At 47.1% G+C, this 23868-nt stretch overlaps 2 protein-coding genes across 4 annotated transcripts in view; one reads left to right on the top strand and one right to left on the bottom strand.

Annotated features, from left to right (window-relative positions):
• The window catches only part of NECAB2 (N-terminal EF-hand calcium binding protein 2), a 359662-nt gene extending 357402 nt beyond the window's left edge, over positions 1 to 2260 (top strand). For all 3 annotated transcript variants that reach the window (XM_075118339.1, XM_075118338.1, XM_048870602.2), the window contains one exon: positions 1071 to 2260. In XM_075118339.1, the coding sequence (XP_074974440.1) occupies positions 1071 to 1099 (29 nt within the window). In that variant the 3' untranslated portion in view covers positions 1100 to 2260. The remainder of the gene's footprint in view (positions 1 to 1070) is intronic.
• On the bottom strand, positions 2250 to 23024 carry SLC38A8 (solute carrier family 38 member 8). Its single transcript, XM_075118340.1, has 10 exons — positions 22836 to 23024; positions 17667 to 17865; positions 16216 to 16375; positions 14374 to 14478; positions 12727 to 12784; positions 11522 to 11636; positions 10399 to 10546; positions 9190 to 9389; positions 6759 to 6810; positions 2250 to 3373 (listed from the first exon to the last, which is right to left on the bottom strand). Exons 1-10 carry the CDS (start codon positions 23022 to 23024, stop codon positions 3271 to 3273), a joined length of 1329 nt encoding a protein of 442 aa, XP_074974441.1. The 3' UTR covers positions 2250 to 3270.
• Positions 23025 to 23868: the final 844 nt, after the last annotated feature.

Raw genomic sequence — 23868 nt, 5'->3', positions numbered from 1 at the left:
AGTCATTTAAGCCTACACTGGGTATAAAATGCTACCCAGCCCAAATGATGGTAGCACTTGCCCCCCACCCTCAGTGTAAATGACTGTTCCAAGTATAACACACTGGAGAATCAGGCCCATTGTGTTCTTCGCACACAGGTTACTCCTCCATGAGAGCAGCATAAAACATTGTGTGTTTAAAGTGGGACTGCTCAGTCATTGTGGATTTTTTGCTTGTATATGGCAGGAGTTTTTCACTTTCCAGGGTAACTATTTGTAAGCAACTCACGGCAAGACAAAAGGAGTCCACATTTCTTACTGCTGAGCAAAGAGGCTCAGCAGCTGATTTATAAAAGCCCCAGGACTGGAAGTCTAGTCCACACACACAATTTTTTTGCTGGTGTAACTTGGTTGGTTAAGAATGTGATTTTTAAAAAAACCCAATAGAGCAACACCGCCTACCATGGATGCAGCTGTGCCGTATGAAGGTCCTTAGTCCCCTATGGGAATAAGCTGTACCAGTATAACACACATCCACACAAAAAGGGTTGTACCACTTTAACCACTATAGTTAAAGCAACACAACTTGTGAATGAAGACAAGGCCTTATCCATTGTGTGCCTCAGTTTGCCCCTGCAGCTAATAACTGCTTACCTCCCACAGGGGCTGTGACGTTTAATTAGCTTGCAAAGTACTGAGGTGTCTAATGGATGGTGCTAGCAACATGCAGCATTTAATTACTTAAACAATTAATTTTTCAGTACACCTGTAAACAGCCGAATTCTGTTCTCAGTCTCACAGTCAGATCGATCTGAGTGAGGGGGCTCCCGCTTTACATCAGTGTTACCAGTACGGGATTTGACCCACTGTGCCTATCCTTCAACGTTTTAGCGTGTGACAAGATACCTGCCCTTGAGTGATTTGTTTTGCAGGCAGAGAGCAAGTTCTTCCCATTTGTGCTGCAATGAGCAGTCCAGCTCTGACACAGCCTCCTCCCACCGCACCACCCCAGGGAGGGTTAGCCATTGCCCGCACAAAGCTGCGGGGGGGTGGAGACTGAGCTCCTGCCTTGACTGGTTGTTCTCTTGCAGCTGCCTGGTGCACTCTGAACAGAGATTGAGTCCTCGGCCGGCACGGAGTCAAGCAGCAAGGTGATCCGTTGCACTTCCAGGCTCTCTTGCCTTTTCTGTCCAGTGAATTCTCTCCCCCTTTGCAGAGGACTAAACTCCTGTCTTTTCTAATGCCTTTGGTACAGGTGATGTCTTTTGAGTTCACTACTAACCAAGAATGTCAGCAATGTATTTGCTAGGTGTTTGAAGTGAAGGAAAAAACATAACCACCCCACCCACTGTCATAGCTCCTAAACGCTCCCCTTAAAGCTTGGGATGGAGCAGAGTCTGCCAGTCTCCTGCCCCCAACAGCCCCATTGCAGGGATTCATGGGTTTAGTCTTGGCTCTGTCCCAGACTTGCTCTGTGACAGTGGGCAAGTTGCTTATCCTTCCTGTGCCTCAGTAAAGTGAGGCTGATAGAACAGTTTGGCCAGAATGGTCAAACCTGCCTGCCAGCACGTAGGGCCTGATAGTGACAGGCTCATACTCGAGCCCCATCTCATGTCGGATGCTGTCTGAGAGGGGCCAGCAGCAGGTCACCTCCCTTAAGGAGTCTAAATATCAGCGCTGGTGTTAGTTTCTTTGTCCAGTAGTTTTGAAAGAAAATAATTTATAGCAGGGGCAGGACTACGCTGTAAGAGTTCTCCCTGAGGTTTCACTGGTTCACCGCTGCATAGCATAACAGGCCTTACTCCTAGAGAGAAGGAGACATTCTGCCACTGCCTTAGAACTAGATACAAAGGGGTCACCTTTTTAATTTGTTCATCAGGTTTCTCCTTTATAGGCCGCTGAAAAGAACCACTTGCCTTTCTCCTTCCCTCCCCAGTCCTACCTCTTGATTCCATAATTAGTTTCCTTCACATTAACACCAATGCATGCTAAATAAGCCTTGATGTACTAGAGATGCCTTCTGGCTGTAGAAAGTAGCAATCTGTTCCTTTACTAAGTTTGGTGCATTTTGTATTTGTTTCTAATAGGGACAGAAGCAGGGGAGACTAGTTTTTGGGATGCAGGCTTGCTTATTTCTTCACTTTGACTGTAACATTTGATATTATTCTAGCTGTATGTTTGATATCATCGGGCTCTAAACCCATCGTACACTGTAGGAAATTTAATATTAGGATATGTACAGTTAGATAATACAGAGACCAAATAAAATGTAAGTGGGAAATGGTGGTGGTTTTATTCTAAATCGCTCCTTGCTCTTCAACAGGGAAACAGAATGGAAGTAGTTTTGTGAACTTGTAATGAAAAACACATCAAAATAATTCAAGGGTAGGTGGAAAATAAAGGGCAGTTATGCACAACATCACTGTTCTCCGTAGTGGGAACTCCAGTCTCCTTGTATTGAAGATGAGATGCCACACTGAGGGAAGGTCTACGCTGCCATCAGGGAGGTAACTGCAGCTGCACAGATAGGTCCAAGCTCGCTCAAGTAATAATAGCAGTGAAGGCCCAGGAGCCTAGGTGCTACCCTCGCCTCTCGAGCTGCTGTGTAGACATGTGCATAAAGGATCTAGGTGTTGAACTTGCAAGTTCTAATACTTGTACAAGTCGAACTCTGGTAATGGACCTTCTGTCTCTATTCTAGCAATACTGATATGATCTGTAAAATACAAAACATGATATTTCAAAGATTTGCCCTTTTTCCAGAATGCACACACTCATCCATTCTGATGTGAAGGGGTGTCTAGTTATTGTCTTGAACAGGGTGTGTAATAAAGGCAACACAAGGGGAATGGATTAACCCATGGGGAAAGCTGGCATTTGAGATGACAATAACAGACCATAGTTTGAAGAAGGGAGTATCAGGGACACCTTGGATTGACCTTTCTCCTCCAGTGGCTGATACTTGGGGGTTGCTCTGATGAAAGGAAACCATGTACCATCAGAAGGGAAGAATAGATAAAGGTGTGAGGAGGTACAATGATCTTAGAGCATCACTGTGATGTTTGACAGGCACCCTGCTGCATGGTAATGCTCGTCATTTAGCAAACAGGAGAGACTGTGTAAACAGATCTCTTTTAAAGTGAACGTAAACAGGGAAAGGCTGAGAAACACCCATCAGTCATTTGGAAACCATGCTCCAATAAGATGCATTGTTCTTTGCAAGCACAGCTGCCTGTAGGTTGCACCAAATTACGTGCAACTTGCTGAAGGCTGCTGGGTACCTGTAAGCAGCTAGAATTTGTAGACCAGCTCCATGACAGCAGTGGTTGTGCTCTGACCAAAGACAAAAGCTCCACAGAGGATGGAGATGACACCCCAAGCAATCAAACAGGACCTAGAAAATAGAAGAACAGCACAATGGAACTGTAGGCAATGATTTAGTCTCCCAGGGGAAGGCTGATTTAAAGAGAAATGTTACCATGAATACAACTCTTCCCCTGGACATTGCCAAAATGAGAAATCAACTTTTGTTCATTGAGAGCTTAGGGGACCAGTGGTAGTTTGTGTTTTTTAAACCTAACTGTACTGTTCTTCATACTGAGCTAGCTCATGGTGCAGCCTTCACTCCGTATTTTACTGAGGGGGGAATGTTGCCCCATGACACCTTGTCAGCTGGTTGGAAGGGGGGGGAGAAGTGTATGGGTGCCTACTACAAGTTTCTTAAGCCTGACCCCCATTTCTCTGTCCTTCCAGCCCCAGTGTAAGGTTCTCCTGGAGCAGCAAGGTGCTGGGCCCTGTAATTTCTGCCCCTCTCTACTAAACAGCGGTTATCAGAAAAGACAACCCTTGTTGGGGGAACGCAGAGACAGCAGCTCAAACAAACAATCACTCTTTTCCTTCTAGAGCCCACACCCTTTCAGGGGACGAGCTGGGTTCAGTTTCTTCCTGTGTAATGAGAGACTGTTGAGTGGCTGTAGTCAAAATGTCAGTGCTGATGCACACGTCAGAAAGAACCCAGCTTGACTTTCAGGTCTGAGCTAGAACTTCTGCCAGGGAAACGAGCGCTAGTTGCCAAGGAGAGACAAAAGAACATGGACTCCTCACCTCATTTATGCAGAGTCAAACCATACTTCTCTTTTGTACCAAATGGGATGCTTTTCTCTTAGTTGCAGGGCTCTCACTTACGAGAAATTGTCAATGCAGCCTCTACTACACAGAAACGTGGGCCCCGCTCAAGAATAAAGAAACTTTCCTTTTGCTCCCGTTTCCTCACTTGTCAGTATGGCTACACCATTGCATTCAACTTGCTTTGCTATTTTTTCTTAGCCCAAGGGTCCATCTTCCTGACCAAAGTAAAAACCTTCCAGACTTTAGCCAAATAAATTCCATCACAACACTACATGAGTAATAAAGAGGAGTTGGACACTGAAAGACCCTCACTTGTAGAGGCTTTAAAAACATCCTTCCAGGGTAGTTATGAATATTTCTTTGGAAGAGAAGGATGTTTGGGTAAAGCTACGAGACTCCAAGATACTGTCTGAAAATATGCCCACAGAACCGGTCAGTTGAGTGAGTGGTTTGTTCATTGCAAGGCAGGAGAAACAATAATCTGACAACTCTCTTCAGGTGAGCAGGACTGTCCCTGTCCATCTGAGCTATAGTGAAATGCAAAATTCAGTTTAAGAAACTTACATTAAAAGATACTTGTGAATTTGGTTGTGTCTTGACTTACGTAACCAGTCTTTAAGGATGAAATTCACAAGAGACCCAAGGCTCTGCTTATTCACCATTTAATTTGCGTAGGGCTTAAATGTGACTTGTGCTGGCTCTGTCTACAGGCCCATTCACTTCCCCCATCATAGCTGAGAGACCTGAACCCATGACCTCCAGCATCAGAAGTGGGAGTCTTAAGGTCTAAACCCACCAGGCAGCTGCACTGGGGTAAACAAACTGATTCCTCTCCAGCCTCTTCTTAAAGCCAACTCCTGTCTCACAAACCCTCCATACCACCCTGCCAAAGCCCATTAAAAAATGACAGGCCAGTATGGGGTAGTTCATAATTACCGCTGGGCTTTGGACATTCCTGAAATGAGCTCAGGAGGGAATTGCATCCAGCCCTCTTTGGCCAGAAGCACAAACGGTTACAACATGGAAACCAGCTCGTGGGGCAGCATTATTTCAGGCAAAGAATCCTGGGAAGAACCAAGAGGACTTGCAGGGAAGCAGAGAAAGCAGACTCCAGCACAGTGAAAAGGGCAAGTTATAATCAAGCAACAGCAGTTACTGCTTCTGGTTGCGTCGCCAGGTAACAGATGACTGCAGGCCAAGTGCCAAAGCTCAAAGCAAAGGCTGTGCAGGCTGCCACGCAAGGGGGCTGCTGTTGCCAGATTCAGTCACGGAGTCTCAAAGGTGTTTAGGCACCTAACTCCTGTTGATTTCAATGGGAGTTAAAGGTCTTGGAGGATCTGGGCTGAAGGGCTCAGTTCTGTCACCCTTGCTTGCGTTGACTAAGACCATACCATGCAAGTAGCTCCACGACTGTCAGTTAACGTGCGTCCGTCTCACGTGTAAGAATAGGAGAAATAAACCCACTGAAATTTTAAAAGTACTTACAAGGGTGAAGGTGACAGAATCGGGCCCTTACTATTTTAAGTGACTTGATCTGCATTTAGGTGGTGGGCTGACTGAAAGATGCATGGTAGAAGCTTAGGCTGTCAGCACTGTAGAATAAGCATTGATCAAATCCAAACAACAGAAAACCTACCTGCTTGCTCATGAATTGGAAATTAATCTGCCTGTTTTCCAGCCCTCTGGGCCTGATAAACTAAGGCATTTAGTGCACAATTCAGAGAAAAAAATACATTAAAATTCCTTACTGACAGCTAGAGCCGGGTGAACATGTGAGCAGTATTCATTCCAATACAAACCACATGTCCATTTTGACTGTATTCGTGACCCTTATTTGCCATGTTTACACAGGGATTTTTTTAAAAATAAGATTGCAGAAAAGGGTCTCATGAGCAAACAAATATGTCCCTATGGCCACGTGGACAGCTCTTCCATTGCTCACGGAGCAGAACCACCACCACCATGTGGCTTAGGTGATCAGTTGCACACCACATAGTGAAGAGTCTGGTTAAAAAGAAACCAAAACCCGTGAGTGCAGAATTTAAAAAGGAGAACCAACTACATTTGCCTAATTTGTCAAATTATTCACTAATAGCTCATCGAGCTCTACAAACACTTCAGCTTACAAACTGAAACATTTAAGATCGAATTTCTTACCATTCAAATGGTTTCAAAACTCTTTTTGCACTTTACACAGCTTAGGCAGTGAAAGTAGACTGTCTGTCCCCTCTCTCTCGACATAATGCTGTTTGGGTTCTCAACAGGAAGGGAGAATTACTGTATATTTATAAAAACAACAAGGAGTCCGGTGGCACCTTAAAGACTAACAGATTTATACACACTCATCCTTTTGGCTTTAACTGCTATGATTATGTCCCTCTAAATCTGTTATTTAATGTCACATTTTGAGACTGCAAGAGCCTTGCAGTGGAGTTTAGAAAGGAAAATCGACACAATCATTCTATGTTAAGTTTTCATGGGCACTTCTGATGTGTGGGAGATGAAGACAGAAATGGAGGGACCCTGCCACGTTTCTGAACTGATCATTAGGGACAGCTCCACTTACACAGGCTTATACATGTAGTGCACGAGGAACGTCTCATAATATTTATATGCATATATCCAGCCCAACATGGTATATGGAAGCTTACTTTTTTCTTGGTTCGATGGGTTCCATTTCCATTGCACATATTAGACATAGCCCTGCAAATCAAACCATACATGATATGTCATTTAAACACGTTCCCAAATATTCCTCCCAGTAACCATAAGAAGGCAGTGGCAATTTTAGACAGAACCGCACATTCATGTGTTTAATTGCCAAGATCTTGCATTAGTTCGGTTGTGCATTGCCGATCACCACTACAGCTCTATTGGAACACGTATGGATAAAGTCAGCTATATCCTTTGGATGCCTGAACTTAAGACTTTCCCCCCCCATTTTCAGAAGTTTAGTGGGATTTCCATCATTTTCTGTTGTGGCTTCTGCTCTGCCGGCACGTGAACTGACTTCTAGTGGTTACTTTTGTATGACACCCAGCTACTTTTAGAGGGTTGTTACATAAAATCATTCACGTGGATTCATTTTACTTAGGAAAAAAATGACGATGGCTCAGATTTTGAGAGGTATGTAGGCATTGCTTTGCTCAGCATTGCAACGCCTAAACATCCGGGCCTTTGTCACTTCTATAACCTGTGACAGCTACGAGTGGTATGGAAATGTGACGGAGCATTGAAGTAATGTAAATGGAGAAGGGTAAGGAAGGAACGGTCTTTTTTGTTTTTCTTTGCCCACAGAAAGGAGCCTCTATTATATTTCACATCTACCTCCACCTACATGGCATCCCACCAAAAAGAAAGTGTGTAGATTACAAGATCAGACCATCTTTGGAAGTTCACACAGGCCGTTGTTCTGCAGCCACACACATTGCTCTGGAATTACATTTGTTTTTGAAATGTTCTCAATACGTGGGCAACCTGATCAGGTCTTCCTCCTGATCTCCCCCTTCCCCTACATACACGGAGAGGAAGATTTCTCCAATGACTCCATTTTCCACTAAGCTTGTACCCCTCCGATGACTATTGGCAGGGGTGAAAGTAAGGTGGTGCGGGCCAGCACAGCGTACCGGTAAAACGTGGCCGTCGGGACCAGCCCCTGCAGCCTTACTTTAAAGCGCTGCCCTGGCACTTTACCCTCACTGCCCCTTTTGCCCTCCCAACCCGCAAGGCTGCCAACAGGTTGGGGGTGGGGGTGGAGCAAAAGGAGCAGCTACCCCGGGGCTGATGATTTAAAAGGGCCCAGGGCTCCAGTCGCTGCTGTGGCAGCAGCGGCCAGAGCACCAGGCCCTTTAAATCTCCACTGGAGCCCAGGGCATGTGGAAGGGCTGGCTGGGGGAGGCTGACCCCCCCAGCCCCACCCCTTCTGCCCGAGGCCCCACCCCCATACCGGTAAATTTTCAATTTTACTTTCTATTGGAATTACTGCAAGAAAGTTCACGACCACCATTTTGGAACACTTGAAATCTTAATTGCCATGTTGATAACGCCGGGCCAGAGTTAGCATTATAACTGGCACCTACAAGTTTATGTGAAGAGTTTTTAGCCCAGAGGCTCAAAGAGGAAGGGATTCTGTAAAAAAAAAAAAAAAAATTCAACCAGGGAATTTACAGTCCTGAGACAAAGTTTGAAATAAAAGTAAGTAAGTGGCGCTTCCAGCTATAAATTACCTCTCACACCTTCAGTGAAGGAACCTACAAAACATTTGCTCAAGAGGGTGGTGGCTGAAAACAGCAATGAACAGAGAAACACCACGCTACTGAGTGCCTTGCAAAAGCAGCTCTAGACACATTCCTTTAAACAGAAGAGTCTCCCTTTTGCTGAAGAATGAACAATCCCCCACCCAAAAAATATTCAAACCTAGCATTTTTAACCTGTTTCATTGCATTTTACACCTACTCTGTGTAGGTTAAGGGATTACACAAAGATGCAAGGCTGCAGAGAATCAGAACTTGTGATTCATGGACACACTGATAAGTTACCAAACAAAATTCATGAACATTTATTTGTATCCAAAACTGCCAGATTGCAGCCACAGCAGGAGATTCTTATCTGAAGACTACTTTAAAGAGTCTGTGGATTCTGGAGCTTTTCAATCAGGCTCTTTGCTCTAGGAATAGGCCCACGCAGAAAGGCAAACTTAAAAAAGCCATCCTCTTTCCCCCTCCAGCTCAGAGCCCCCAGATGAAATCTTGGGGAGAGATGATGTTGGGTTGGTTTGGTTTTTTTTGTTTAAAGGGGCAAATGGAGCAGTGGTCAATGAGAATTTTTTTAAACTCGCACATAGCTCCCAGTGCACCTGATCAGAGAAAAATCTGAGCAGGAGCCCTGCCTCCGTGTCAATTCCCTTCTGTCACCCCAGTTTTCAGAGGAAATTAATTCACAAAAAGCGTTTTCACCCCAGAGGCTCAGAGCATAGGAAGGAAGTTTGGCAGCCTCACTGCTTAATAGTAACTAATGCAGCAAACCCTTCCCAGGCTCAGCTCCTGAATTAAAATACGCACACATCTGTTAACAAGTACGTGCCTGGAAAGATAAAGATGAAGGCGGCGCTGATGCCACCAATAATACTGATCACCTCGCTGATGTCAGGGACAAACAGAGCAATGACGAGCGTCACGATGATCCACGTCATCGTCAGCACAATCCTTGTACACCGTTCATAAGGCTCCATGAGCACGAGAGACCTGCACTTGTCATTCAGGCAGACATCCTGTAGGACAGACCTATCAGACAGACACCGCCAGGTTACATACAGCGCTGTGCTGGGCTCAGAACTCCTTGCACTGGATTGTGTTGGAGCAATGCACTCAGCTCAGCTCCTCCACAGCAGGGAGTTGCTCGCGGACCACGCGGTCTGCGTAGACAGACTCATACCTCCCGCACACTCGCTGCCCTTTCCCAAGCGTCTCTGTGCGCAGACGGAAAGCACCACCTTTTGGGTTGGGACAGGCTGTTTTCCCCAGCACACTCCGCAAGGGGAGAGGCCATGGCTTCACCATCTCCCCGTCCCTTTGGGGACAACATGTGCCCAGAAGTTCCTGCCCCTGAACAAAGGCCTGGGACAACTTACTATTCGTATGACAGACGCACCTAGAGGCTCGAGCCAAGACAGGGCTCAGCGAGTTACACTCACCTCAGCTTTGTTACAGTGAGGGGAAGATACCTCCCTGCTAAAAATCTCACTTTCCCCTCGGTCTGGCTCCTCAAGACGCACTCTTCCTTTTCCCTTCCACAAGACCCCCCCGCCAACTTGTGTCTTTTGATATGCCAGCTCTTCCACCTGCACACCCTTCCCCAAGGCTGCTTGCCTGGGTGTCTGGTTTTATAATCTCAGACAGCCCCTGCCCATCGATCCCTTGTGGGGAGGTTGTCACTGCCTTCCGTACGGTGGCCACTGTCTTTATGAACCTTCTTCGCACTTATTAATGCCTATTGTCCTTTCAGAACTAGCCCTTTCCTGGCTTTCTTCCTTCACCATTGTGAAGGGATACCCAGTCGGTGGCAGATTTTCAGCCACCCACATTTGGGTCTCCGCCTAAGGCGTTAACTTTGAAACCAATTCAGTGTTTTGGAGGTGGGATGCGTTTTGCCCTTAGTAATATCCCTTTCCAAATCTTCTCTTGATGAAATCTACATTACTGACACCTACCACCATGTCAGCGTGGGCATAAGCCCATTCCTAAGCACTGCCCCTCCACAGCCGTGCACATCTGCAGTCTCCCTCTGTCTCACCTGCCCAGCAGGAGAACGATTGGGTAGATGGTAATGATGGAGATGCCAAAGAGTAGCCGGGCTATGATGATGACCACGTCATTTCCTGGGTATGACATCAGAATATCAGCAGCCACATCAGCACCAAAGGTTAAATAGCCATAAAGCCCTAGAAACAAGAGAAGCAGCAAAGATCATAGGCATTAAATGTAATATTGAGCTACAGTCGTGATACCATATGGGGAGGAGTTTGGAGTAGGAACCAACTACGAGGAAAGTTATTAAAATGAATGCGTATTGCTCATTATAGCCGGGGCTGGTAGCAGTGCCTATTTCCAGGTCCCGTGGATCCCCCCCCTTAGGCTGAGAGGGGGTCCTTTAGCAGGGGGCGGGCTCCGCCCACCCACTTCCTGGATCCCAATAGGATTAAGGTTGCCCAACGTGTCCCATATAAAAATCTGTTTATAACTTGGCAAAACTTTAGCCATTTGGGCTCAAATGTTGCATGCTGGGTGTCTGCCTCAGGCTGATTTGGGGGGCGGGGAGCAGGAGTGTAAAAGATTTGAAAGACTGGATGGTGGTCACTTAATGAGGAGCTATTCTGTTAAGTGAGCACCATCCATTCAGTGCCCTGACTGAGGCTGGGGTCCTGTGGGAAATATAGTTGGGGATTATGTCACTGGGGACTGTATTATAATGCGGACGCAACAGAGGGCCGCATCATGATTGTGCAGGCAAACTTAATTCTGGCATTTCATAGCTTCTGAACGCTTGACTTTGCAATGGTAATAAAGTTATTTTAACATAGGTTGTGTGTGTATTTATCACTTATGTGGGAGGAAGACAAATTTATAAAACTTCCTTGCCAAAGGACTCCCTTCTAGGGCAGCTGAGCTACAAAGAGTTGAAGCAATCTTTAGTCAAACAATTTAAAGGCATCCTGAGCACAATTAGCTGAGGTGATGCTGATCAGGAAAGCCCTTGTCCACACCGAGTGCTATGGCATGTTTCACATTGTATACGAACATGTGGTCTAACATGAAGCCATTGCCAACAAGACCTAGGCATGCAGTGTGGTTTCTGGGTCAGAGGGGAGGGGGTAGAAGTTTCAGCAGGTTAGGATAAGGCGAGAGGGAGGGGTTACCTGTAAGAGAATAAATTAACAGGCAGAAGAGCATGGAGAGCACAGACACCACGATCCAAAGGGAGAGTTTCTTGTTGTGCATGCTGCTGTAGATGGCAATGCAGGCTTCATGACACTGAAACACGAGAGAACACTGCATGCTTATGAGCAGGTGAAGGGAGGATGAAAGGCCTCGGATCCCTCTCACTTATCATGTTCCCTCTGTGCCTCAGTCCCGCCACCACCCTGTCCCCAAACCTTCCCACTCCCATACGCAGCCACTCCGCCCTTCCCCCAGGCCCCTGCTTCAGCCGGAGGCAGACTGCGAGGGTACCTCCTGAGTCCCCTCCAGAGACAGAGTGATTCTCCCTGGTCACCAAAACAAAGGGCCAGTCCTTCCTCCTCCCAGGAGGACACAAGGGGACGTTCTCTGCCTCTGGAAGGGGTCACTGCCACCCCGACACAAGGGGCCGGAAACAGAGCTGTTCCTTTCTCCCCACCTCAGACAGCAGGGGAAGGGAAGTGACAAACGCCCTGGTTCTTGTTGTCCCCACCCCTTCCGTGGGGCAGGATCTGAGCCAAGCAGCCTCACTGCTATGGACCCGAGTACAGGGGAGCTCTGATCTGGGTTCCGCTGGCTCTGCCTGCTCCGAGACCGGACCAGAACACAGATCCAAATCCTCATTCTGCCTTGACCATCTGGCTCATGCAGGGCTCTTACTGTATCAGGCTTCCTGCATGAGGTAGCCTCATTAACACTACTGCTTATAGAAAGATGCCCATTACTGGAAGCTCCTTAAATCAAGCCCCTTCCCCCGTTCTCTCAGACTCACTAATGAAGGACACAACTCAACGTTGGGATTACATCTGCACCGGACAGGTATGTACGCTGCACTCCCTAAACTCCCAGGGTGAAATCCTAGCCCCATGGAAGTCAAGGGGAGTTTTGCCTTTGACTTCCCTGGGGCCAGGATTTCACCCCAGTGTCCCACCCTAGCAGGCAGAGGCCTCCATAGATTCTGGGATGCATGGTCTTGCGAAGGTGGGAGTCCTCTTTGCTTGTTCCTTGTCCTGGTCAGGAATCCCGGGACGGGGCAGCGGGGAAAGAGACCTTCCCTAGCCTGGGGCATCGTGTTAAGTGAGAGCTTCTGCAAAGGCAGCCGTAGTAGCAACCCGCTGGACTGGCCCACAGAAAAGGACAATTGAAATCCACACAGTGCTGTTACCTGAAATCCAAAACAGATGGTTGGGATGACACTGAACATGGAAGCCAAGGAAGAGACCCTGCAGATGGGGAGAGGAAGGGGAGCACAGGTGATCAGTTGAAGAAAAAGTAACTCAATGGGGCAAGAAGAGAAATACATTCACAGCCTTGCCTGGCACCACAGCGAAAAGCTGCCCCCCAGGAAAAGTAACCCAGCAGCATCTACTGGCTATTCCAAAAGGAGGCAAGTTTGCACCCACTTACACAACAGGCAATTCAGCTTCCATTCTTGCAACAGACTCTGCGTGCCTGGAGCCCCGCTGGCTTCCAGGAGGGTCAGCCCATGTGGAGTCAGTTGCAGGAGTGGAGCCTTCACTGCACACGGACACCCTAAACCCTGGTCTACCTGAGGGAATAATTCCCCACTGGAAGCCCCACACGTTTGCCAAAGAACCCCTAGCACAGACAGCGCTCCCACAGTCACACCCATTTTATAACCTGCCGCGAACCAGCTCCTCAGCAGGTTTAACAGCGGTGAAGAGGCCCAAAGCCACCAGCCCCCTGCCGAGGCCAGGGCTCTCACTCATGCTAGTTCCACTGAACTGGTGTTGGCACCAAATGAATTTATTGCACAATTGCCTAATGTAGACAAGGCCCTGGAGTCTTTCAGGGTTGACAAGACTGGAATTTCTAATGTAAGAAAGCAGAAAAAGCCTCCCACTGGGAAATTTTGTGTGTGGGGAGGGGGAGGGTTTTCAGGCCTTCTTGATTTATCAGACTGAAGCGAAATAAATAAGGAAAAAGGACAGATGCCCAGTTCTCCCTCACACCCTCCAGGCACAGTCACCTTTGAAGAGCCACACAGCCATGACAGACCCTGAAACACACACTTCTCCCAACCCCAAGAATTCATCATCTTCCAAGGATGCCTGCATGCCTCAAATACCCAGATGGCTCACAGACCCTTTGTCATAACGTATCCTCTGGCCTTCAAAATAGAGGGCCAGATCATCTGCATCGCTCCGCTGAAGTCATGCACGTGGCATTGATTTATGCCAGCTGAGGATCTGACTCTGAAGTTGCTATTTTATGCAACCTAAATCCATGTACAACCAATTTTTTAGCCACCCCTCTGTTGCCCATATGAGCTTTCTGGTGGGCCCCAAAACATAGAAACCCCCTGCTTAGACATCCACATCCCAGCCGTAGCAGCAACAAAAGGGTTACTACTCTAACCACTCTACAATGGCATTGATTGCTTAGCCTTGTTTCAAAGTGAGCAGCATGCACTTTGTTGGATTAGTTATTGGGGCAGGGAGAGCCAAGCACTCCTCAAGGGCCTGAGACGCAGGTTAGCGCCTCCAGGCATGATTGCAGCTGCCCTGGCCACTAACTTTATTGTCAGCAGATCCAGGATTCCTCCAGGACATTAGCACAGCATGGCGAGCCAAGGAGGAGGAATACAAAGGAAAAAAAAAAAAACACACAGGCAGACTTTCCTGCAGTTTTAACAGCCTGGCACTGCATAAAAACAGCCCTGAAATTCCAGCACATTTGTTGTGTTAGCATCCTAATTGCCACTCAGCACATTTGTCTCCTGGGTTTAGTGCCAAGTCAAGGACCCCTTGAGTCCCTTGAAGCAGTGATAAATGGTTGCACCAATACTTACCTTGAGGAATAATGGTGCTCATACAGGATAACATGCTCCGTCCTTAGGTAGTATTTTATTATAATCACCAGGGTCAGGTAGCAAGCAGCCAAAGTACCTAAAATACTAACACAAAGGATTGGAGAGGAAAAGTGTTAAGCTTTTATCGTACCAAATGAAGATTCAGCCAGGCTATGTTGGCAGGCTGTAATGTTCAATGAGTGCGCGTTACAAACCTATCAGAATATACTGCGATTTAGAAGGGCAGCAACCTGGCTGCTCACAGAAACTGGTAAAATACTGCACTTTTTAGTTCACCTGACTGCAGCCAGACCCCCAACATGCACCAGCATCTGCACAAAGGGAAACACCTCCCTGTCCACAGAGAGAAGCATTTTAGCTCTAACAGGAGTCTGGCCCGGAGTCTCCCCTCTTACTTGAAAGCAGCAAAGAGTCCCGTGGCACCTTGTAGATGTATTGGAGCATAAGCGTTCGGGGGTGAATACCCACGTCTTCCGATGCATGCATCGTATTCTCCCACGAACGCTTATGCTCCATTACGTCTGTTAGTCTATAAGGGGCCACAGGAATCTTTGCCGCTTTCACAGATCCAGACTAACACGGCTACCCCTCCGATACTGTCTCGCTTGGTTTACACTGCTATGACTTCATTTGGACTTGCTCCCAATTCACTGAGGGGAAAGCGGGAGCACAGAGTCACGCCCTATGCCACGTACGTGTTTTCTGTAACACTCACCACTTCTTAGCTTTGCAGAGACTGGAGAGACAGGAATGAGCTCACCTGCCACTGAAATGCAGCCTCCTCTGGGGTGGAGCGAGAGACACGCTGCACCAACAGCACAACGCAGGAGTGTGAGGGAGTGAACTGGAAAGATTAATATCTTGGACTGAAACTGCAGGCAGGGGGATTTAGGTAGAAAGAAAATTATCCAAGATGCAGTTTGGCCAAGACACTGATTTAGCACCCCAATTCCTGTGAGAGATTGTTAGGGGGTCCGTAGCGTCATTCAGAAACCTCTGCCTGAGTGAGAGGTGCTGAAAGGACGGGACGTCAGAGAAAGCCGTGTTAACGTGTTCCCAGTCTCTTCTTACGGTGTTTATTTTAGGTCACACCCTATTTATTAGCAATTACAAGTGATATTATTGGCTGACAGCCAGCTTGTCTTCTCAGCTCTGCTCTGGCACTAGGGATTCGCTTGCCATGTTGTATTTACCAAGTTCACCAGCAAGTTTCTTAATCTTTTCTAAGCAGCGAAACCAATTCGCCAAGTCCCAGGCCCAACGAGAGCTCAGCTAACACACATGTGGGGCTCAGTCCCGCAGGCGCACACAAAGCCAAAGCCCTCACCCTGATTCAGTACCTGTGGACAGGTGTTTCTGTAGCGTGGTCAGAAGCTCGCAAGCACTTTACCTGCACGGACTGGAGCAGCGGGAGGATGGCTGTACATGGGCCCGATTTCAGCTCCTCCTCCTGCGAGCCGGCCAGGGGGAGTGGCTGACTTGAGAGCATTTCAGAACAGCACGTAGAAGAAAGCGAGACCAGGGCAGGGAGGAGGGCCTGCCGCTGACCTGGGAGTATATCTGAAGGCTACCTGCAGCTGCTCAGTGCCTCACTGGGTATTTATGGCACAGTGATCTTGGTGCACACCAGCCTGCACCTCCCACGTCCCTCCTCTTAAGTCCCCACATTGGGTGAATTGTGGTAACAGAGCACGAGGCTCAGCTGCCCTGTCAGCGGCTCAGCATGCTTCTCTCACCCCCTCGCTTGCAGAGCTGGGTGCATTTGGTCCCAGTTCAGCCTATCAGCCTTCCGCACAGCTCCGGCGTTAGCACCAAGCGTACCTGGTGTATTTCTGGAACCCGATCTCCCTGGGGACAGACAGAGGGAAGATGACCAGGGCACACAGGGCAGTCAGGGTGAAGCGGTAATCTGTATACCAGTGCTGGGGAGGAGGAGGCCCTTCTCCGCTCAGAGTCGCATTCATGTAGAGGGAGTCACATACTGAAGAGGAGAAATGGAAGAGGAGGTTCAGGGGGGCGTAGGAGATCAGCATCAGCTTCTCTTGTGTTGTCCTAGTGGTCAGCAGCAATATGGCCAGCAACAGCATAAATCGCTTTTAAGATCTCAAACAGGAACTGCTCACGAGCACCCAGGAATTAAGATCAAGTTTCAGACAGAGGGCTCCAGGGCCGTAAGGATCACACATGCAGTCCCATCAGTAATACAGCTCGGCAGACGCTGGACTAGCCTCAGCTGGAAACAGGAGTTTACAAAAAGTCTGGGAGGGATTGACCATGGAGAAAATGGCCCGCTGCAGGATTGACAGGATGGCCGCCTTTTGCCAAACGCACAGGCAGCAGGGTGTGCCAAAACGCTCTGCCTCCCTCAAAATTGTCTCTGTGCTGATAAAGTTAATGGCCTAATTTTCCAAATGTGACTAGTGATGTTGGGTGCTTTCCTGGAGATGCCTTAAAGGGGCCAGACACTCAGCACTTTCCAAAAATCAGGCATCTTTATGATATCTCAAGTTGGGCACCCCTGCCCCAAAATCAAGGCCAACACATTTGTTTTGGGAGTCTCTTATGCATGCCTAGGGGGCGGTTTACATACATGCAGAGAGCCTCAATGATGCAGACTGCAATAGCTCATGCTATTGGCCCAAACATGGATGGCCACTTCTACTTTGGTGGGTCTAGGGCAGAGGTGGGCAAACTACGGCCCGCTGGACCGTCCTGCCTGGCCCCTGAGCTCCTGGCTGGGGAGGCTAGTCCCCCCTCCTCAACTGCCCCCCTATCCCCACAGCCTCAGCTCACCATGCCACCAGCGCTCTGGCCTGCCGCTCCTGCCGGGCAGCACGGTGGCGTGGCTGTCTCCGGCATGGTAAGGGGGCAGGGAGTGGAGGGTCCCAGGGGGCAGTCAGGGAACGGGGGGGGCGGTTGGATAGGTGTGGGAGTCCCCTCAGGGGGTGGGGGTGTGGAAAGGGGTCAGGGCAGTCAGGGGACAGGGAGAAGGGGCAGTTGGATAGGGGGTGGGGTCCTGGGGGGGAGGCGATCAGGAGACAAGAAGCAGGGGGGGTTGGATGGGTCGGCAGTTTGGGGGGAGCAGTCAGGGGGTGGGGGCGGATGGGGGCCAGATTGTTTGGGGAGGCACAGCCTTCCCTACCTGACCCTCCATATAGTTTTGCAACCCCGATGTGGCCCTCGGGCCAAAAAGTTTGCCTCCTCCTGGCTAGGGTCATGGTCAGAACAAAGGGACTCTGTGCCAGGTCCATTCTCTAAGCAGGGACACTTACATTTTTCCAGCTGATCGCCCACAACTCTGAGAAAGGCTACGGAAATCATGAAGAGATTTAAAATGAAGCAGATCTCGCAGAGCTTCCCAATGGCCGACCCACAGATTTCTCTGACTACGCCCTGGTACGTGGACTGGGTGCTGATGGAGGAGGCATATCCCAGGATCACTAGGCCGCTAATTAGGAATATTAAGGAGCCCTGCAAAGATGGAGGCCATAGGAAAGAAAACTGCCGTGAGTTAGCATTTCCACTGGTCCTCTTTTAACCAGTAACAATTAGAACTGCCCATGTTATGTTGTGAAAGTCTTTCCTCAAAAAGCCCTGGAAGTTACATGGCAGCTCTGTAACATAAGCATAAAGCAACTGATACCCAAGACACACACCTCACAGGCTTTGGCAAGAGGAGGCTGCTTCCTTTTGATTCTTCTAGTAAAGTGAATGCCTCTGAACCACTAGGAGATAGAGAAGGGAGATCGCAGAATCCCAGGCATCACTACATTTATTATTTGTGTTGCCGTAAAACCTAGGTGCTTCGGCGCCATACAAACGTAGAACAAAAAAGACACTTTTGAGGGGTAAGATAGAAAAATCTAAAAAAGAATTGGCAACGCCCAATCTTGTATCCGGCCACTACATGGAAGAGGGCAATCTAACCACCTACTTTAATGGATGCATTGTCATTTCTAATGCGGTTGCTTAGCCCCGATTCATAGATAGATCTCGAACACCCCTTTCTATCAATGTAGAATGTAACGTATCAATCCAGGCTTGAGTACAATGAATATGCAGGTGTAAGGAGAGTCTTAGATTTGGGATCTCTAGTTTATTTCCTGGTGGAACCTGGGCCATAGTGGAACACAGGCTATCTGCCAATGCTATTCTGAAGGAGACACGCCTAGTATGTCAGTCCAGGGTGGGGGTGCTTTTTTGCACTAGCGGCCAAGATAGGCTACAAATGAAGGATCGTTTTAGGAGAATAATCAAAGGTTAGCAAATTTTCCTGTCAAAACACCCTCCAGCAGCATCACCTCAGTATTATCTTCTTCTGCCTCTTGCTGGCAGCTGCCATGCAAAAGAGTGAACCCCAACAAGAAGAGAAATTGACCAACTCTGCAGGGGAAACAGTGAAACTGACGATGCAGAAGTGGGACAGAGGGGGAAAGTGTTGCAGTTAGGGAAGGACTTTTCTTCCTGCCTCTTTGTGCTGGGAAACCTGAGCTATACATAAGAGAAATACCACCACCTAGCACTTGTCATCAGGAGATCTCCAAACGCTTCACGTAGGAGATCATTATAAATGCAATCAAACTGGTTACAAGGTTCTCACCACTGCCCTGCCACCCTACCTAAGGCCTGCTTGCTGAACTTTTTGGGGTACTCCACATGTATTTCATGTGGTAACAAGCAGCAAACAAGCAAGCAGCAAAGTAGATGCCTTAAGCCAAATCCTCAGCTGGTGTAAACCAGCATAGTTTCACTAAAGTCAATGAAGCAAAACCAATATGCACCAGCTGAGGCTCTGACCCTGAAAGTATGTCTACAATGCGAAGGAAAACCTGCAGCACCAAGTCTCAGGGCCCAGGACAATTGACTTGCGAACGCAGGGTTCAGGCCACAGGGCTAAATAGCCGCATAGACATTCCCACTCAGGCTGGAGCCTGGGCTCCGAGACCCTTCCTGGTCACTAGGTTTCAGAGCCCAGGCTCCAGCCTGAGTGGGAATGTCTACACCACTGTGTTTAGTCCCACAACCTGAGCCACTTGACCTGGGCTCTGAGACTCGGTGCTCCGAGTTTTTCTTTGCTGTGCAGATGTACCTTCGGTGCCTTCACTCAAATCACCATTATACAAGCACAGAGCAATAACAAGGGAAGTCTGATATTTGAGATGGAAGAGCCAAGAATCAGTTTCTTCAGGGGGGGTTTTCAGAGAAGATCTAGAAGTTCTTAAACCTGCAAAATCACCAGCAAGCATTTACAGCGGCACCAGCTGCACCCCCGATGAGAATGACAGGAAGAGATTGACACACCTGAAAAAATACATCTTACAGGGGAAGTCTGCCTTCAAGGAGGAAGTGAACCCAGAGGAAATCTCTTAATTGATGCATACCCATTAGTAATCTTATTTAAAACAACATACAAAGTTAAAAGATATAAACCTGCCTTTATTTTCATTTAGACTTCAGTTAAATCCACTAGAACCAGAAAAAAAGGCCAAAGAACTAGCTATAAACATGGGCCTCATTTCCAACACGGCTTAGCTGCCCCCACGCCCTTTGACTTCAGTCAGCGTTGTGGGGGGCTCAGGTCTCTGGGTATCAGGCCCATATGGTAAGATTTCCTCAGCGTCAGTTCAAGGTCTCCCCAGCCTGGAGCTCAGGAGCCGGGCAGGACGGTCCCACGAGCTAGATGTGGCCCGTGGGCTGCAGTTTGCCCACCTCTGCTTTATCCCAACCCCGTTCACTGGGCTTTGGATCAGACCCTCAGTCGGTGACTCATTTAAACTTGATGCAGGAAAGGTACAATGGGGCTCAGATCATATTCCTCATAAAAATCAAACGGAGAGAGTGGGGCCCTATTCTTCTCATGTACGCCAGTCAAACTTGATTGGTTTCAGTGAAATTACTTCTGTTGTATAACAGTGAAAGGAAGAGGAGGATAAAGTCCAGTGCCATGGACATAATAGAGGTCCAGGAAGGTTCATATTCATGTGAGGGGAAGGTTTTCAAAAGGCATAAAGGGCAGGTGGGCACCCAAGTGTCTTTGAAAATTCCCCTGTAACCTTTTGAACCTACTCCTACATCACTCAGTGCCTGTAAATCCTAGAGACAAGGCGCAATGGTTTCTATGCTGGAGGCATCAGGTTATTTGTGAGGACATGGCTGCCCATCAGTTGTGCTTTTGTGTGTTTTCATATTTGATTTTAATGGTTATTGTCTCACCAATATTAAGCCGCAAGAAAATTTCACACAATAAATTGCAGAGTCTGTTACACAAGTTGTGTGATCTCATAAGAACTCTTACCAGCTAGAGGATAATAAATGCATATTATGCCAATAAACATGATTAATGCATAAACAGCACCTCATTAATAGATTACTTAAATTCTGATTTTGTACATCCGACACTGAATATCTTTGATTTGTTAATACAAAAATGCTTGTGCAACAAAAAAATTTGTTTTCCTCCTTTACCAACTTTTAAAACTTGCTCAATAATTGTTAACGATTCTATCAGTATAAATGAAAATTAGGTGTTTGTCTTACTCTTCAGAATTTTTGTAACTTAGTACACTTCCATCACCCTGTAATTCATTCATTTGGGTCCCATTCAAGATCTTCATATCATGATCTCTCTCACTTCAGATTCCTTAAATCCTGCATTTTCAAGTTGAAGACTCTCCAATTATCTTAAATTTATTTTATGCTGATGTGAGGCCCAACCCAAAGACCCGTTCCATCGAAGGGAGCCTTTTCACCGATTTCTATAGGTGTTGAAGCTAACTGAGAACATGGAAATGTTTTGGTTACTGGTTGGAAACTACAGACAAGAAGGTAATTGTGTACCTCTAGCTGAAGGAGAATTAGATTATTGTGCAAAGAAGTCAATGTTATTTTAATCAAACTTTGCAGAAAAACGTGGCATTGGAGTCGGTGGATAATTGATTGGAAAAGCTTCAATTAATCAAGAAATCTCACTGGCAGAGTAGAAAACTCTCTCTTACATATCTCAATTACCGGCAATATGAACAAATAATTTAAAATCCTCCAATAGACAGGTCATACCCACGCACAGCATACCCACAGATTTCCATACAGGGATGCCATCTCTGTCCCCGTAACTATCCACCTCACCTACCACAAGTCTAGAATTTCAATGAATAAGAACTACGTTAATGTGGAGCATCCAGAAAAGGTGAATTCAAACAAGATATAGTTGCATCAGTCCTATCACTAGGAAATGGTATCAGTGCACACAAGTTGGTCATGCTTAATGTTGCCAAAATTAAAATTATGACTCCCCCCCCACTGACTTTTAATTATAAAAATCTATACTATTCTTGATAGAAGGGAAATTATATAGATATGGTCTTTATTATAAAAAAAGTAAAACAAACTGAGAAAAAGGTTGCGAACTTGAATCTGTGTCTGTCAGATCTATCGGGTGTTTTTACCATCAAAGGTTAATGTACTTTTGGTAATATATAAACTGAAACTTATTGAATGCTCGAGCCAATCTCTCTCCATTTATTATTCAAATCATAAGAATAATTTGTTTTTAATATGAGAATGTTGGATGAAAGTTATGTATACACCTCATTTCTATCATCCTCATTCACCTCAATTACCAACCCAATTAGTTCGTAAATTGCTTTTATGATCATGTATTCCTTAGCAATTTTTACAAAACTTTCCATTTCTTCACAAGTTAGACAAGTACATTTTGTTGGGGGTTTTATGTAACATATTCTCCCATAATAATTGTACCAAGTTGATAGGAGTCTCCATTCTGATTACTTGGTGGCAGCTAAAGGCTCCAGCCCTTAGTTGGAATTGGGGTTCTCTTGTGCTGGATGCTACAGGGTCTGCCCCAAAGAGCTTACAGTCTGAGGCCCCGGATTCCAAACATTCCCATGCTTCGTTTGGAGCATGTGCTCGTGCGTTGGCAGCACGGGGGTGTAAAGGAGCTCAGTGACAGACACAGGGCAGAGAAGAGGCACAGGATACCCAAGCACAGCGATCAGCACAGTGTTTGTCACATATATACATCGACACACAATCCCCAACAGGGACTGGCTATGGACTCTTTTTAACTCCCTGCACCCTCCCCTAATTACAGAGTAAACCACTGAGCTGACCAAGTGCAATCTGAACTCACCTCTTTACTCTGTCTTTGCTCTACAGTTACTAGCTAGTACCACTGCTAGGTAAGAGGTGGGGCATAGAGGGCAGGGGACGAGGGCAGTCTCACAGCAAAGAGACACTCTATAGGAGCTGAGGGGGACAGGGAGTGTGGGAGGAACAGGGGGAAATACAGAAAGCTATTCGTTACCACTAGAGAAAGATTAAGCTACAGGATTTCTTTTCGCCACTAACACAGAATCTTTGCCCAGTCCAGTGAACTAGTCAATCACTCTACAGAAACCCTGGGATATTTACTTGTCACTTACCAGTTCCACAAGAACAGCTGCAGTGATCCCTCCAGCCTTATTGAAAGCCCATGGGAAATTAAGAAGTCCTGCTCCAAGAGATGATTTCAGCATAATAAAGACAGCCCCGGCAGAGGATAGGTTTGGGCTACCTGACTCCAGAGTAGGCTTGGCTAACAAGCTGATGCTCTCTCTAGCCAGCTCCTTCATCTCTGAAAGGAAAGAGGGTTGGGTTTAATTGTCTCAGCGTGGACAGATCTATCTAACTAACAAGTCTCTCTGGAATAACAGCTCCTTGGGAAGGTGAGTCCACTCACATAGCTCTAGAGCTGGATTTGGAGTAGCACATCTTCCTTCAAAACAGTTTATTCCCTGCTTTGGCAAAGAACATTAAAATAAAAGGAGTGGGGGGCTCAGAACTTTCACCCCCAATCACAGACCTGCGGGGGGAGGGACTGTCGGAAACCAGATTCTTCTCAACCAATCAAAGGTCAGGAGAATGTGAATCAATTAACTGAGCCAAGTTGTGTTCAGTCGTTTCTCAGTGACTCATTTAATTGGCAGTCTCTCTGGAGAGGATTAAACAGGAGCAAAATAAGTGGCAAAGCTGTGTCAGATTCCGCAGAGAGGTGTGTGCAAAGATGAAGAACAAAGAAATGGGCTTTGGGGGAAAACCAGGGCCGAGTTTAGTATGAGTGTTGTGTCCTCTGTGCAATCCAAACTAGTCGCCTACAGGTTAGAAAACAACCACCTGGGCCTGATCCATAGCTCACTGACACCTGTGGAGAGACCCCTCCCTATCCACTGACTTCACAGGATTTTTGTCAGACCTTATTGGCCCCAGTTCAGCAAGTCCTGTAAGAACAGGCTTACCTTTAAATGTGTGCTGAAATGCTCTGCTGAATCAGGGTTTACGTGTATTGTTACTTCCCCTCTGTTGAATGACAAGGATTCTAAACACCTCTGCTCTTTACTTAGCACAAGACATACCCAAAGGTACACAAAAACAAACTAATAGTCTTCTCCCCTGCCTCAGTTTCCTCACCACTGTGGG

This window comes from Caretta caretta, chromosome 12, assembly GCF_965140235.1.
Source record: "Caretta caretta isolate rCarCar2 chromosome 12, rCarCar1.hap1, whole genome shotgun sequence".
NCBI classification, from domain to species: domain Eukaryota; kingdom Metazoa; phylum Chordata; order Testudines; family Cheloniidae; genus Caretta; species Caretta caretta.
The sequence above is the reverse complement of the archived record's forward strand: the minus strand, read 5'-3'. Positions and strand labels throughout refer to the sequence as shown.

Bases quoted from the DNA above. Each gene is read 5' to 3' on its own strand.
- SLC38A8 (XM_075118340.1), bottom strand. From the start codon at position 23,024: ATGAAGGAGCTGGCTAGAGAGAGCATCAGCTTGTTAGCCAAGCCTACT. The intron at 16,376-17,666 runs GTAAGTGTCCCT...TCTCCTCTTCAG, and splicing joins GGGCGATCAGCTGGAAAAAT to TATGTGACTCCCTCTACATG. The intron at 6,811-9,189 runs GCACGTACTTGT...TTTGATTTGCAG, and splicing joins CTTCATCTTTATCTTTCCAG to GGCTATGTCTAATATGTGCA.